Below are 16,971 nucleotides of genomic sequence, written 5' to 3' on the forward strand. Positions count from 1 at the left end.
GACAGGTAAGTATATGTCCTGGCCGGTATAAACCTGGGTAACGACTTGGGCAGAAATGCTGGGTGCAGTCACAGCTGGATCTTATCCTTGTAGAAGACTGTATAGGGCAGTTCTGAAGTAAGTGCCCTGATTTTGGACACCCTGTGAGCCGATGTTATCGCAACCAGGAATGAAATCTTCCAAGAGAGAAGCAGGAGAGAACAGGAAGCCAGAATCGCTGGGAGGCCCCATGAGCTCGACAGCACAAGATTCAGGTCTGATGGAGACATGGAATCCCGGACACACGGGTAGAGACGCTCCAGACCTTTCAAAAACCAGGCCATCATGTATGGGCAAAGATCTACCTGCCTTGGAATGGAGGGTGGAAAGCCGAGATAATGGCTCGGTGGACCTTGTTCGATGACAGGGACAAACCTTGGAGGTGCAACAGATAGTCCAGGATCTCCTGCAGCAAGGCCTGCTCAGCCCAGATATGCCGTTCTGAGGTCCAGCACGCAAACCTTTTCCATTTGGCCAGGTAAGTCACTCCGGTGGAGGGTTTCCTGCTACCCAGCAAGACCTGTCGAACACGGGGAGAGCATGCCCGTTCGTCCATGCTCAGCCATGCAGTAGCCATGCTGTCAAGTGCAGTGCCGCCAGATTCGGGTGCAGAAGGCTGCCATGGTTCTGGGATAGCAGATCCGTCCATAGGGGCAGCTGCAATGGGATGACTATTGAAAGGCTCAGCAACATGCCGGGGCTATTAGAATAATCTTTGCCCTGTCCTGCTTGATCTTCACAAGGACCCTGTAAATCAACGGCATTGATGCGAAGGCATACAACAGAGCCTCCGACCACAGGATGAGAAACACGTCTGATAGTGAGCCCCTGTCCATTTCCCGGATCGAACAGAACACGTGGCATTTCCTGTCCTGCCTGGATGTGAACTGGTCCATCTGGGGAGTCCCCCACCACTAGAAGATTATGCTGACCACCTCTGTATGGAGCGACCACTTGTGGCAAGACGAGAAGGTCCTGCTGAGATGATCTGCTAAGACATTCCTGGTTTCGGGCAGTCTGCGGTTACCAGATGAATAGCATGCCACACACAAAAATCCCAAAGGCGGAGAGCTTCTTGGCAAAGGGCTGACGACCTGGCTCCGCCCCGCCTGTTGATGTAATACATCATGGTGACATTGTCCATCAGGATCTGCACCACGTTGCCCTTCAGGTGGGCAAGAAAGCCTGGCAGGCCAGGTGAATCGCTCTAAGCTCCCTGACCTTGATATGGAGGGCCAAACTGTCCTACAGCCAGCGGCCCTGGTTGCTCAACTTGCCAAGGTGGGCTCCCCAGCCCAGGTCTGAAGATTGGAGACCAGGGTCAGCGATGGGGCCAGGGCGGGAACTACATCCAATACCGACCCAGGGTCCAACCAACAATCCAGGGATGATCGGATGTGATCCGGCATCCTGACTACCCGGTCTAGGTCGTGCCTGTTGGGTATGTAGACCGACACCAGCCATGCTTGCAGAGGCCGGAGATGGAGCCGGACATGACTGACCATGTATGTACATATGAGCAGGCGTGAGCCGTGGTGAGCAGGTGGTTCTTCACATGGGAGAACAGGTCCAACATGGCCTGAAAATGCACTTTTGGAAGGCTCTGGCTCACGTGGAGTCTAGAACTGCCCCAATGAAATCTATTTGCTGGCCCAGCGTTAAGGTGGATTTTTTCTCGTTAATTAACAGGCCCAGATCACGAAAGGTGGAATGCACCAGATCGAGGTTCCGCTGCACAAAGGGCAGCACCATGAATTGAAAATGGCATCCGCCCTCTATGAAATGGAGGAAACGCCTGTGACCTTGAAATATGGAAATAAGCATCCTTGAAGTCGAGAGTGGCATACCAGTCTCCTGGATCCAGGGAAGAGATGATGGAGGCCAGGGAAATCATGCGAAACTTCAACTTTCTGAGAGACCTGTTGAGGCAACGCAGGTCCAGAATGGGTCTTTCAAGATTAGGAAGTAGCAGGAATAGAACCTCTCCCTTTCCTTTCATGTCCCGAGGGACCTCCTCCACTACCCCCAGGTGCAGGAGGTTCTTGACCTTTTGAACAAGGGGTTGCAGAGTATAGCCCTGAGATACTATGTCCAGCACCCAGCAGACTGAGGTGACTGGCAACCAGGCCAAATGGTAGGGATGAAGACAGTCAAGGAAAGAACAAGGTGGATCCAGGGAGTTGACTGGGGCGTTGCTCTTGAGCACACCTCCCCACATGGGAGAAGTGGTTTTTGGGGTGGGCATTGTCTCCTCTACCCTGACCGCCAGTGCCATCAACTGTTGCTCCAAGGTGGCGGCAAATCAGAGGTGCCACACACACTCCAATAAGGGTGAAAATGTTTACAAATACGACACTTGTCCTTCACATGCGATTCCCCCCAACACTTGAAGCAGCTGCTGTGGGGGTCACTTACAGGCATAGTCCTGTTAAGCCCTGCGTGGACCGTAAACCCTAAAGACCAGGGCAGACCCACCTGGGGCAAAGTCCCCACTGGGACTCTAACTTCTAACTATGCTTAACAACTACTTAACACTAACTCACCAAGTCAGAAGGGACAAAACCGCTAGCCCATGCTATGCAAGGAAAGGTGCTCCGACTAACCACAGTGGGCGGTAAGAAGGAACTGAGAGGGCGTCGGACTGGTGATGCCTGATATCGCGATGCATGAGCATGGCACTCAAGGGGGCGCCACAGCCTAACCTACGGATACCGCTAAGGCAAGGGTGGTCAACCTGAGCCTGAGAAGGAGCCAGAATTTACCAATGTACATTGCCAAAGAGCCACAGTAATACGTCAGCAGCCAATCAGCTCCCCCGCCTCCACTCCCAGAGCCTCCCGCCCACTGGCAGCCCCGCTAATCAGCGCTTTCCCCTCCCTCCCCACACTTCTTGATCAGCTGTTTCGTGATGTGCAGGAGACTCTGCGGGGAGGGGAAGGAGCGAGGGCGTGGCAGGCTCAGGGGAGGGCACGGGAAGGGGCAGAGCCAGGGGTTGAGCAGTGAGCACCCACTGGCATATTGGAAAGTTGGTGCCTGTAGCTCCAGCCCTGGAGTCGGTGCCTATACAAGGAGCTGCATATTAACTTCTGAAAAGCCGCATGTGGCTCCGGAGCCACAGGTTGGCCACCCCTGCGCTAAGGCAAAAATCTCTGATGACCGCGCATGTGGGCATGCACACATATAGAATGAAATTGACATGAGCAAGCTCTCGAAGAATTCCCATAATCCATGCCAATGCAAGATGGCAAAGATGTAGGAGTCTTCACCATTTATAAACCTCATATGATTTGAAAGACAAACATCAAATCAAAATGGCCACAAACATTTTAATACATTACGAAGATAAAGTCTATGAGACTATGAATAAAATGACACTTCCTAGTCAGATTTAGGTTCAGAAAAAAATAAGGTTTAATAAAACCTAAGACCAACAGAAAAGCTTCAAAAGGGAATAAGCTGTTTACAAAAAAATTATCTTATTATGTCTGCAACCCTAACACTGCAGTCTGAATTCATGTACTCCAAGGGAAAAAAACCCGCCAATGTTTCTCCAACAATTTTTATGTGAATGGTATCATTCAAAAGCAAACAACCTGTGGATGTAGAATTCCAGTACATTTTTTTTTTTTTTTTAAATCAAGTCAACATTTCCTTAAAGGCTTCTGTTTTGTGCTGGACTGTTCCGCGGATGATTTTCCTCCTAATGTTATTATCCCACTAGTGGGAAAGAGGAACAAATGAAGAGAAGAAGTGGAAAAAAGGGAAGGATAAGGAGAAGTAAAAGATGAAGGGTGCGTGTGTTTGCATGATTCATTTCTGATATCACACTCCCAATGACGAGGATGTCACTATCCCACTGAACTATGATCATCCAATATGGCAGCAGAAAAGGATGGAAAGACAAAGAAAAGACAAGAAAGAGCAGGCGCAGTTACACTAATCCTGGGACATGCTGCCAGCTAGCATGTAATTAATTTAAACTTTCACTGATTCGTGAAATGGGGGTGGGGGAGTTAATCTCAGAAAGAAAGAAAAAAAACTTCCAAAGAACCCAGGTATGGAGGGACAGAGATAAAAGGAGACAGCAAAATGTAGGAGATAGAGATAACTAAAAATAAGTTACTCAAAGGTCCATAAAGTGCTAATTACAGAATGCAAGATTAACATGTTAACTGATGTATTTGCAGCATCACTTTACATGTAAAGAAGCAATAACTGCTCTGAAAATTGTCTTGCATGCGTTACTTCAAGAAGATAATTATGTAGCTGCTGGTTAGGTCTAAAGAGCTCTTATTTTGGAGAAAAAATTTGGTACCCAGCATCATCTTCTAGCTCCTACTTGTCATATCCACCATGCTGTAGCTATGAAAATACAGACAAGTTTTACTTCAACACAATGCAAAAAATAATGCCCAGAGTTTAAGATTCTCAGATTTTGAATTCCACTTTAATATAGAAAAGTTAACAGCCACCTAAAAAATGAAGCCAATGACACACATTCCCCCACAATACTACTAAATATAATACTACTACAACTTTTCGGCTAGAAAATAGCTGTTCTAAGATAAATGTTCATGAAGTATTTTCTCTTATGCAACTAATGATTTAGTTAAACATTTGTAGTGAAAGTCTGAAGAATAAGGTATTTCCTCTCAACTCATGTAGAGAGAAAACCTACAATTTTAGAAATAAGTATTTTTTCATAAAAAAGTACAATATCCAAAAATGTACATTAATCCTATTATTGTACAGAATTTAAATGTTACATCTGACAAATCAGTTGACTTCTTTGCATCTATCCACACAAATGAATTATCTACATAGAATTAAATATTTACACTTTGCCTTTCCATGAGATGCATGGGGCTGCTCCTTATTCAGCTCAAGCAAAGCCTAGCTATGCAAAAAGTATGGGCATTTGACGCCCTCAGACTACATCAGGAGGTGATCCCTGAAGACTGTGCAGAGGAGGGAAATCCTACTCTTCCCTATGATGGGACCAGCTGCACAGTTCCACAGTCAGAGGCAGAAACGCTCTGTACTGTGTGGTTAGGAGGGAGAGGCAGAGGGCAGAAAGGTAAGGCTGAAAGGGAACAGTTAATATTACAGAACACAGTAAAATACAGATGGTTCTGCTCTAGTCTCAAAGATGCACAGTTCTAGCCTTGGAGGAACCTGCCTGAATACCACTTTCATTTGGCACTAGGATCAGAAGTGAAAGGAGAAGCGCAAAAAATTCATAAAATTTGCATTAATTCTCAATTGATCCTTTTTTTCTGGTACCATCCAGTGCTGTCAAGCGATTAAAAAAATTAATTGTAATTAATCGTGTGATTAAAAAAATTAATCACAATTAATCGCACTGTTAATAATAGAATACCATTTATTTAAATATTTTGGATGTTTTCTCCATTTTCAAATATATTGATTTCAATTACAACACAGAATACAAAAAAAGTGTTCAGTGCTCACTTAATATTTATTTTTGATTACAAATATTTGCACTGTAAAAAACAAAAGAAATAGTATTTTTCAATTCACCTAATACAAGTACTGTAGTGCAATCTCTATCATGAAAGTTGAACTTATAAATGTAAATATATGTCCAAAAAATAACTGCATTCAAAAATAAAACAATGTACAACTTTAGAGCCTACAAGTCCACTCAGTCCTATTGCTTGGTCAGTCAATTGCTCAGACAAACAAGTTTGGTTACAATTTGCAGGGGATAATGCTGCCCACTTCTAATTTACAATGTCACCTGAAAGTGAGAACAGGCATTCACACGGCACCGTTGTAGCCAGCGTCGCAAGGTATTTACATGCCAGATAAGAAGCAGGCAGCAGTATCTCTCATAAATGTAAACAAACTTGTTTGTCTTAGCGATTGGCTGAACAAGAAGTAGGACTGAGTGGACTTGTAGGCTCTAAAGTTTTGCATCGTTTTATTTTTGAGTGCAGTTATGTAACAAACAAACATCTACATTTGTAAGTTGTACTTTCACGATAAAGAGATCGCTTGTATGTATTACTTGTACTACAGTACTTGTATGAGGTAAATTGAAAAATACTATTTCTTGTTTATCATTTTTACAGCACAAATATTTTTAATCAAAAATAATAATATAAAGTGAGCACTGTACACTTTGTATTCTGTGTTGTAATAGAAATCAATATATTTGAAAATGTAGAAAAATCCAAAATATTTAATACATTTCAATTAATATTCTATTGTATTGTATTAACAGTTTTTTTAGTTAATCGTGTGAGTTAACTGCGATTAATCGACAGCCCTAGTACCAACTAAGAACACAATAAAAATAATTTAAATTATTACAAAGTGCTCATAGCAATTGGCTTTTTTTTGCTAGTGTGCGAAATTAATTGTGGCCTAGGGCCAGCAATATAACAAACTACTGAACAAATTTTTTAAAAAATCATTATTTGCCCCAAAGAGTAAGAACACAAAAACTGCTGAGATCACAACAGAAAGATTTACACAAACTGTGATTATGATTAAAAGAATTAACTGACAGTTCTTTGCTTAGATTTCTTAAAATTTAAACACATACCACATTTTTTCCCAACCCAAATAGCCAAAGAACCCATAATTTCTGGCATATTCAATTAATGTACCTTCTGTAAGTTTTTAAATACTGTGGTCATAGGTACCTTAGACATCACTAAAATAGATAATGTTTTGTAACTGTTACACATGTCATTAAAGGGATATGTGGGCGATTTCCGTGAAATAACACCCTGTATGCTCTTTTTTTCAATTGTCTTCTTTAAAATCTTAAATGAGACATTCAACAATTTAAAGTCTTGTTTCTATGACAACCTTAGCAATACTTTTGCATTCCCAGAACAGCTTTAGAATTAAAGTATAAGAACTGTATCTGCTGTGAAGAACAATATGGATATCTTAATATATAAATGACCAAAATAGTAAATTACCTAATCTGCTTCCATTCCTAGGCATTGCCATGAAAGAGCCAAGGCTGCCTCCTATAACGCTATGTGGTCTCCGTAAAGGGGGCTTCTTGAAAGATCCCGTGTATTGGTGAAGAAATGAGTGCATACTGTGAGACGTCGGAGGCCTGCCATTCTTCACAATAGGCTCTATAATTCACAAGGCCCAAATGTTCATCCCGATGAACAAGTGAGAGATTCAGGAACATGTCAGAAGAAAAAGAAGAGAAAATTGTTACTATGCAGATAATCTCCACTCACTGGATGTTTTACTTTTTCAGTATTGAAGATAGTTGGAGAACACAGTATTACTGGAATTCCCTTACTGGAAAACTATTACAAACAAAAAAATGTTAAACACTCCAGAACTTGCATGAAGATCCACAACATCTGAAGTTGGGTCAATTCTTTAACAACTGTAGGTTTTCCATAAAAAACACTCGCCACAAAAACCATAAAACCAAAAATCCCAAGCATCAAAAGCAGATTTCAGACCAGAAGATACCCATTTAAAGTTTGCATAGATATTTATTTCCTTTAAGCTTACTTAGCAATGGCTTCATCTTCACCATCATGTTTATATGAACCTTGCAACTTCTAGTCTGCATGAGGGGCAAATTTCAGAAAGCGCGTGCTGGGGTGGCAAGAGGGGAGAAGCGGCCTGCCGGTCGCTATGAGGGCAGAAGTCAGGGTGCCCTCGGCGGCATGCCTGCGGGAGGTCCGCCGGTGCTACGGTTTCGGTGGCAATTCGGTGGCGGGGATGCCGAAGGCGCGGCACCGGCGGACCTCCCGCAGGCATGCCGCCGAATCTGCATGACCAACGGACCGCGCCGCCGAAAGCTGCCTGACTGCCGTGCTTGGGGCGGCAAAAACCATAGAGCCGCTTCTGCAAATTCACCAGCGAGCCTTCAGAGGCTTATCAGCCCCTCTCCTCTTAGTAGATTTGAAATCAAGGATTTACTGTAAGCTTTAGCTGAAAGTCTACCAAACCACTCTCAGACCACAGTAGCAATGCCACAATTAAGTCTATTAACCACTTACATTATAACATCAGAATATGTAACAGGAATGTCAGACTTATTTTGGCTTTTCAGATGGGGAGATCAGAACCAAACACAGCATTTACTCAGAGTAAAAAGACTGTTCTTGTAAGTATTGTTATCCTTAAATTATTTACACATACTTTCAACCTTAATTTTCTCTAAAAAATACAAGGAAAAGAAGTGTTCAAAATTATTTCAACAATGTTATATTTGATATTGCAATCAGACAAAAGTCAGGGAGGAGTTATAGCTCCCTCAGCAACCTCAACTCTATTCCCTTGTATATGTCTTACAATAATCATCATACAACAGATAACAACAACACCGGACAACTCAATTAATTTACCAAATTAATGGAGAAATATTGTCAATTTAAACACTTTTCCCCAGTAATATAGTAATGCATTAATCATGGAACAAACATACATGGATATAATCTTTACTACACAGGGCACACTCCTGCCCTCTAATATAAAATACCCTAAGATTTATAAAATTAGATGTTTCTTCATAGCATATTGCACACAGCAATGCATACTTAAATGTTGGAGAGATGAATAGCACCTATGTACTTGAGTTAAGTACACTGTTGGTCTCTTTATAGATTCTATCAACTTTCCTTTTCCCTAACTGGTACTTTTCTTGCAGTTACACGTATGTTATTAACAAGAACAAATTAGATCAAAGAACTCTACCACAGCATAATCACTCAGGAACTAGATAACTGTGCTGCCAAATAGGAAACTGAAGCTTGAATGCAATTTGTGAAATCTTTCTTCCCTGCACCTATGGCAAATATGTCCATCACAAAGGTTCACACGTCTTCTGGGATAGGGCACAATCTGCGATGCTATTTTCCATTATGCCAGAAGCTGATTCTTATGTTGGTTCTGAAGGGAACTGAGAACCTTGCTGTTGGGAAACACAGATACACTCTCTCTCTGAAGGGATTTAGCCACGAGTATGTATTTTATGGAGAGCAGAGTTTCAAAGGCAAACCAAAATAATATTACAGCAAAAATCCAGCAACTAAATTAAATCAATGTCTTGGAGGTAAAAACTTTTGGCCATCTGATTATGATAGGTTTAAGGGGAGTGAGAAAGAAGCACATGGACATAACTGCCCAAGCATGTACTTATAAATTAAAAAAAAAATGAAATTAAGAAGTAGTTGCCTTTCCACAGGAATAGTACAGAAGCACAAAATCACTTTCAGTCAGCTGCTTTAGGAAAAAACTGTCCAAATAAATAATTTAGACAGTGAACAGAATGTGAAAAGACAGGCCTGCACTGCTGCAAACCTTCCTGCAGTTTTCCTCAATTAGCATCTTTCATAAATAGATACTTGTCGGAGAATATGCTGTACATGTGTTTGTGACATAATCTGTGTCCTCATCTTCAAGGTTCTGCACATCTCTGTCCCAACTAAATCTTTATTCTTGTTTCTAATTAGATGCTACATTAGCCCTTTGGATCCACAAGTGATGCCAGCCTCACCAAGCTCAAAATTCCCTCATTCATATCTTTGTACCTTCTCCCATTGTTATTCCTTATGCCCGGAATGACCTGCAACAGGCACTCAATCCAGCTTTTCATTCAAATTTATCCTGAAAATCTACTTCTTTTCCAAGTCCTAGAAATGTTGACCCACATGATTATAATGCCATCACTTCCTTCATTTATTTTAAAAAATGATCTAAGTTATCTTCACCCTCCAAGTCTCCTGTTAAATTCTTATTTGATCTTTGTCCATCTTTTAGACAGTAAAATCCTCAGACTGGAACCAGACATCTGGGTCTTGTATAATTTGATCTCAGTGTCACTGCTTAACAAATAATAAAGCTAACTATGAAAATCCAAATGGTAGCTTAATAATACACCTCTACCCTGATATAACGCGGTCCTCAGGAGCCAAAAAATCTGACCGACTTATAGGTGAGACCGCGTTGTATCGGGTTCAGTCCAGTAGGGTGTACCGGCAAAAGCCGGTACGCCGTGCCAGACTGGACCGGCTTCCCCAGCAGTGATTTAAAGGGCCCGGTGCTCCAGCCGCTGCGAGGAGCCCCGGGCCCTTTAAATCACCACCGGAGCTCTGGCAGCCAGGCTCAGGCGGTGATTTAAAGGGCCCGGGGCTCCACACGAATTCGGATATAACACGGTAAAGCAGCGGGGCTCAGGTGGCGCTTTAAAGGCCCCGGGGCTCCCCGCTGCTTTACCGCGTTATATCCGGATTCATGTTATATCGGGTCGCGTTCTATCGGGTTAAAGGTGTAGTTTGCTGCCTGAGATGATCTGAGGGATTTAGACTGACACTGACTGGTTATGAGTTTTATTTATGGTGAGTTTTTAAATGTTAGATATTGTTAGTAGATTTGTGAAGTCCTTCATATTAAGGGTATGATACTTTTGTTTGAATTATAGTTGTACAGGTGTGTAGAGTTTTAAAAGGTATTTTTAATAGATCTAAATTAATAATTTTTGTGAACATCTGAAAACCATTTCCTTCTATATGTATTGTCTTATCATAAACTTCATAAACTGCTGAAGTACATTTTTTTTTGTGTGTGGATCATGTATTGCATAAAAACGACCAGAAAGAACACTATGAAAACGAACGAGAAAGGATTGTGTTTTTATAGTCACTAGTGGGATGAACTTCTATGATAGATGAATAAGGTTATTTCAGAATATCCGACTGTCCTTTGGATAGATTTACATGATATTATACCACTGAAAAAATACATAAAGTAATAAAAATAAAAGAACAAAAGGTCCTTGCCAAAAAACTTAAAATCTAAAGACAAAAATAGGTTCAGTACACATTAATGGCCAAGGAGCAGCTTGGATAAATAAAAAAATAAATTCACCAAAAACGTTAGACGCATACTGTTATGAGTATTACCCTAGGTTGTTTGGTCCATTCTACAATTCAATAACAGGTTAATGCACTCCTGCATGATAAAAATTACTAAGTGCTCATAGCTAGTGAAATTAAGATTGCAAGACTTACCTTTTATTTATTAGCATATCTGTATTGAAGATAAAATAATATAAATAGTGCATTAAAGTTCTTTTTTTAATTCTAATAAGTATTCATTTTATTTCTGCCTAAAAGAGAATGCCCTACCATTTTCCCTCTTCATAATAAAATAATATATTGATTATTTTGGGGACTGGGAAAAGGTAATTTTATTACATTTAAACAAGCTTACATAATGCTGGGCTGTGCATGTACAAGATACACATTTTTTATGTTATTCTATGCTGTCTATTATTTTGGGGTATCTTACAATATTTCTAATTGCTGGTGTATTTAAAAAGAGGACTGTTAATAAAATATGAAGTTTAAAGAGACTAATTTCTCAAGATAAAATTCAATTCCATCTGTCCCTGGATCCCATAGCGTGTCTTATAAAAACTTCATTTTTATACTGTAGGTTGTGATATCTCCGTTCACTTTAAGGGTGTTATTTTTGGAGGATTCTTAAACTCTGACTGAATAAAGTTCAAGGTGTGTGGAAGAGAGACGTGATCTCAATGCATTTTTGTTGGTGATGCATTGCAGGCTGCGTTTAATCCCTTTTGTTGTTCATCATATTTGTGTTTGATAAGTAAGTCATTTATTATATCAAATTGTTCACTGATTCTTGCTATTGTGTACCCTGGATGGTGCATTTTTACACTGTTTTAATATAAAAGGGTGTTTTTTTATTTTACAATTCCATTTAAAAAAATCTACTTTCCAGAAGTAAAGTGACACTGTACTCATTCTTGGTGCTATATATTATGGCACTGGCACATGGGCCCAGTCACTAATCTCTGCTCGGGTTAATGTTACAGTTTACTTTAAAATTCTCTCAATCAAATTCAACTCTCTTGATCTTTGAACTGATGTTATCTTCCAATTGTTCCTTTAACAGTTTGCCACTGAAATTTCAACACTATCCTCACAAAGAATGAAAAGTGCTTTGTAAACATCCAAGAAGACAGCTATGCAGAGAAGTAAAATAAAATACCTAGCACACTTAGGTCAGACTGATGGTTTATCTTAGACACATTCTAAACAGCACCATGCTGGGAAGCTTACAGTAGAAACAAAAAAACTTCCATAATGAGGGATGATCATTGCTCCCGCTAGCTTTTTGTTACTTTTTATGGCTCCAATTCAGCAAAGCACTTACACATGTACTTAATTTTAAATACCTGATTAGTCCCAATTACATTAATGGGATTACTCTTGTGATGGGACCCATCAATGATTCCAATTTGCATAAACTCTCCCAAAATTTAACAATTCACTTTGGGGCAGTATCCCAAGAGGATACAATGGGTCCCTCCTAGTTGCAGCTGGTCAGTTTTCATTATTTTCTCTGTTACTTTGGATACTTCATCAAATCCCCTTTATTCTTCTCCCGTTCAAATTAATAATTCCAGAGAGAGAAGAAGTAGAGAGTTTCTAGCAGCTGCAGTTCCCCGCACACCCTGAGGAAACGGCAGCTCACCCAGGAAACTCCACACAAGCCTGGGACCCAGCAGCAGGCTGTTTATCCTTCTGGGGATAGGTGTCTGGGCTGGGGTGGTCATGGCTGGGCTCTGGGGAGGAGAATGCCGAATTTTGCAGAACTGTTTGACACTGAAAAGAACTACAGTAAGTTGTACAGTATCTGGTGCTTTTTGCATATGACAAGGAATTTCAGAGTTAAAAGGAAATTGGCCATTACACCTAAATATATTACCTAGGATAATATTTACAAAATTTTTCTCTTTTTAATGAATATAAACATATTTGCTTTTTTAACTGCTGATACACATGGTGCAGACTTAACACTATTTCTCCTCAAAGATTGTTTCAAGCTCGGACCCCTAACGTGTATATCAGAAGTATAGGATTCCATCACCTTGAACCTTAACTTGGATATAAATATAGCTGCCATCCCATCTTACTTGGATTATCTTGTTGAGGTTCTCACACTCCTGCATTCTCACTAATGTCAACTATTATTGACATAATATGAAATAGAATCTGTACAATTTACATAGCACTGAATATTTACAGCTAATGAACACACTGGTGGTTCTTTCAAAAAAAGGTGACATTGTTTATTAAGTGTTCCTTGAATAAATAGCCACTAAAGCGTATTGCTGAACTACTTCAGAACATACATATCTTTCAATGTAATTACATATCTATTAACACAGGGATTCTCAAACTTCTTCTTTCTGAGGCCCCTCCAACATGCTATAAGAATTCTACAGCCCACTTGTGCCACAACAACTGTTTTTCTGCATATCTAGTAGATTAAAAGCCAAGCCCTGCGTTAGGGGGGTAGCAAGCAGGGCAACTGCCCCGGGGCCCCACAAAGGACCCGCAAAGCTGAATTGCTCAGGCTTCGGCTTTCAGCCCCAGGTAGCAGGGCTTAGGCTTCAGCTTTCTGCCCCAGGCTCCAGCGAGTCTAATGCCAGCCCTGCTCTCTGATTTATTTTGGCAGACCCTCTGAAACCTGCTCATGACCACCCCCCAGGCCCCTGGTTGAGAACTGCTGCATTAACACTCCACTGTCTCCACAAATGTGTCATGCTGCCTATGCCAAACTACTGTATATAAGCTACTCCATACGTTGTTTAAAAATCAGGATTAATCTACAGTCTCAACTTTACCCCCTGCCTATATTTAAGAAAATCATCAACTGGGAGTACCAAATTTACAAGCAATACTATCGAAATTCAATGGAATTTTAAAACATACACTGGCAACTTAGGAAACTATGAATTCTGCCAGTCTATACCTATCAAACTAAAAACTGAATTGTTGGTATATTATTAACATTACTATTGAGTTGCTGATGCATAGCAGCAACTGTGGATTCAATAACAAAAATCCTATCTTAATAGGATTTCCACCTGAAGTACATAATTAGTTGATTTAGTTGTCTCATACAAATATAACAATTGCCATATCAAAATGGACCAACAGCCCATCTAGTCCAAATCTTGTCTCAAACAGTAGCCAATTCAAGATGCTTCAAAAGGGGTAGTAAAGCTCCATAGTGCAAGTGAAGTAGTTACACTATAATATAGCAAAAAAAAAATTTGGTTTTTAACCATTTGGGGGGTCAATAAACTACTTAGAGTAGATACAAAAGAGTGAGGCCCGAAAGAGGGCGAAAGGCACTAGTGCTAAGGCCCTCCCGGGAATATTCTTAGCAGTAGGAGCTAGACACCATGGCACTTTGTGGGAATGCCACATGCACAAATTTAGTTCTTTGCTGACTGACCTGAGGCTTGCTGGCTGCAGAGGCAGCAGAAGCAGAGAAAGAATGAACTAGGCTGGGGAAAACAAGAGCATATGAAAGCAAATGCGGGAACAGGAACACTTTGATGTTGCCAGCTGCGCCCTGCTTAGCTGCATAAGCAGCTCAGAAACTTATGCTAGGCTAGGGTGACCAGATGTCCTGATTTTATAGGGCCAGTCCCGATTTTTGGGTCTTTTTCTTATATAGGCTCCTATTACCCCCCACCCTCGTCCCGATTTTTCACATTTGCTGTCTGGTCACCCTATGCTAGGCTGAGTCCCCATCTTCATTCCAAAGAGACATAGCTTGTCCCATAGTTTAGGGACAAAGCTAGACGGAGAGGGGGAAGGAAACGATGTCAAAAGTCCTCAAAAAAACTTAGAGAGCTGCTGAAGAAACCTCTGCCTTTGAGCACGGAAGCAGACGGGCATAATGTCAGTGCAGTTCACTTTGCATCCCTTTAGAGGGCACAGACAAACACTGTACTGGGGGAGGAGGAACTATTATCTGTCTTTGACACTTGAAAAATGCTGAAAATCCCAGCCAGTTCTAAGCCTGATGGAAAAGAGGATTTTCAGGAGAGAGAAATAACAACCACAATAGATCAATATGGGAGAATGCTGTCTATGGATATGTCTACACCACAGCTGGAAGCATGCTTCCGAGAGCAGATAGACAGACATGCACTAATTCTGCTCACGCTAGAGCACTAAAAATATCAGCGTAGCCTGTGTGTAGCATAGGTGGGAGATCAGGCTATCCACCTGAGTACAGCCTTACCTAGAGACCTTGGGTATGTACTCAGATGGCTAGCCTGAGCCGCCACCTGTGCTTCGCTGGATATGCTGCTATTTTTAGCATGCTAACTCCAGCAGAGCTAGCACATCTGTCTACCCATGCTGCAAAGCATGCTCCTAGTCCTAGCTACAGCAACATACACTTTGGTACCTCCCCATCCTTCTAGCTTGTCTTTTTGTTATTCTTATCTTATACCTAGAGCCCTACCAAATTCATGGTCCATTTTGGTCAATTTCATGATCATGGGATTTCAAAAATCGTAAATTTCAGGATTTCAGATATTTAAATCTGAAATTTCAGGGTGTTGTAATGTGGGGGCCTAATCCAAGAGGGAGTTGTGGGAGAGTCCCAAAGGTTACTGTGGGAGATCGCGGTATTGCCACCCTTACTGCTAGTGGCAGTGCTGCCTTCAGAGCTGGGCTCCCGGCTAGCAGCTGCCGCTCTCCGGCCACCGGATTTTCCCGGACATGTCCGGCTTTTTGGTCGTCAAATCCCCATCCGGGGGGAAATTCCAAAAAGCCGGACATGTCCGGGAAAATAGGGAGGGGTCGTGGGGCTTGGATCCGTGCTGGGGCCGGAACTGGAGCCGCTGGGGCCAGCGGTGCTCGGCCACTGGCCGGCACCGCTCAACCAGGGCCGGGGCCGGACAGGCCAGTGCCCGATCCGAGCTGGAGTCGCCGGGGCCGGAGCCGCTCGGCCGGGGCCAGCGTGCTCGGCCGGAGCCACCCGGCTGGGGCCGGTGCCCATGTCCCGGGGCCCAAGCCGAGCTGGAGGCAGAGTTGGGGCAGGGACTTTCGGAAAGGGGTGGAGTTGGGGTGGGGCCGGGGTGGGGAAGGGAGCGGAGTTGGGGCAGGGGCGGGGCCCCTTGGAGTGTCCTTTTTGTTATTTTAAAAAATGGTAACCCTACCCAGCTCTGAAAGCAGCGCCACCACCTGTAGTAGCGCAGAAGTAAGGATGACATGGTTTAGTATTGCCACCTTTACTTCTGTGCTGCCGCTGGTGAGCTGGCTGGCCAGAGCAGCTGTCGCTCTCTGGCCACCCAGCTCTGAAGGCAGTGCAGAAGAAAGAGTGACAATACTGTGACCCCTGTACAATAACCTTGTGACCCCGCCCCACGACCTCCTTTTAAATCTGGACCCCCAGTTTGAGAAACACTGGTCTCCCCCAAGAAATCTGTATAGTGTAGGGCAAAAGTACACAAAAAACCTGATTGCATGGTCCGTGACACGTTTTTCTCAGCTTTGAATCTGTTAGGGCTCTACTTATACCCTAAGAAATATGAGAAGAGTGAAACCTTACAAAAACCCTAAATATTGGGAAGAAAACCTGACACTGCTTATCTCATTGGAAAGCAACTCTCAGACATTAATCTATGTTGCTAACCACCCTTACAACCATGAAGCTTGGCATGATTGCAAAAGGCACAAGGGTTTTTGACCACAGAAAAATCACGAGTCAGAATTTGGCATTTGTGGCTTAGTTGTTGTGGCTCAACAAGAGTTAAAAAAAAAAAAAAAAAAAGCGAAGAGACCTTTAATTACCTTTCTAATGAAAAAAGAATGCAATAGCTCACATGCAATCATTGCTTTTTGAAACTGATTTTCGCCTGAAACATTTATTCCTCACTCACGATGCTGTGCTTAGTTTTACATTTGTTAGAATTTCATTGCTCTTGTACTCTGATTATTCTAATACATTTTTTTCCAACACAATATTAAAAGAAATAACAGACTTTTTTTCTTTTTTGGCTTGGAGATTGAACACTAAAGACAGTGAGGAAAGGTAGAGAGAAAAGGACAACAGTGAGGATCCCGCAATCTGCCTCAA

General features: G+C 42.0%; 1 protein-coding gene across 2 annotated transcripts in view; it reads right to left on the minus strand.

Annotated features, from left to right (window-relative positions):
• Window positions 1-16,971, minus strand: part of CDK17 (cyclin dependent kinase 17) — a 164,001-nt gene that overhangs the window by 66,014 nt on the left and 81,016 nt on the right. For both annotated transcript variants that reach the window (XM_034773222.1, XM_034773232.1), the window contains exon 3: window positions 6,996-7,160. In XM_034773222.1, coding sequence (XP_034629113.1) covers window positions 6,996-7,160 — 165 coding nt within the window. The remainder of the gene's footprint in view (window positions 1-6,995; window positions 7,161-16,971) is intronic.

The sequence above is a fragment of the Trachemys scripta genome, chromosome 1 (genome assembly GCF_013100865.1).
Source record: "Trachemys scripta elegans isolate TJP31775 chromosome 1, CAS_Tse_1.0, whole genome shotgun sequence".
Lineage (NCBI taxonomy): Eukaryota > Metazoa > Chordata > Testudines > Emydidae > Trachemys > Trachemys scripta.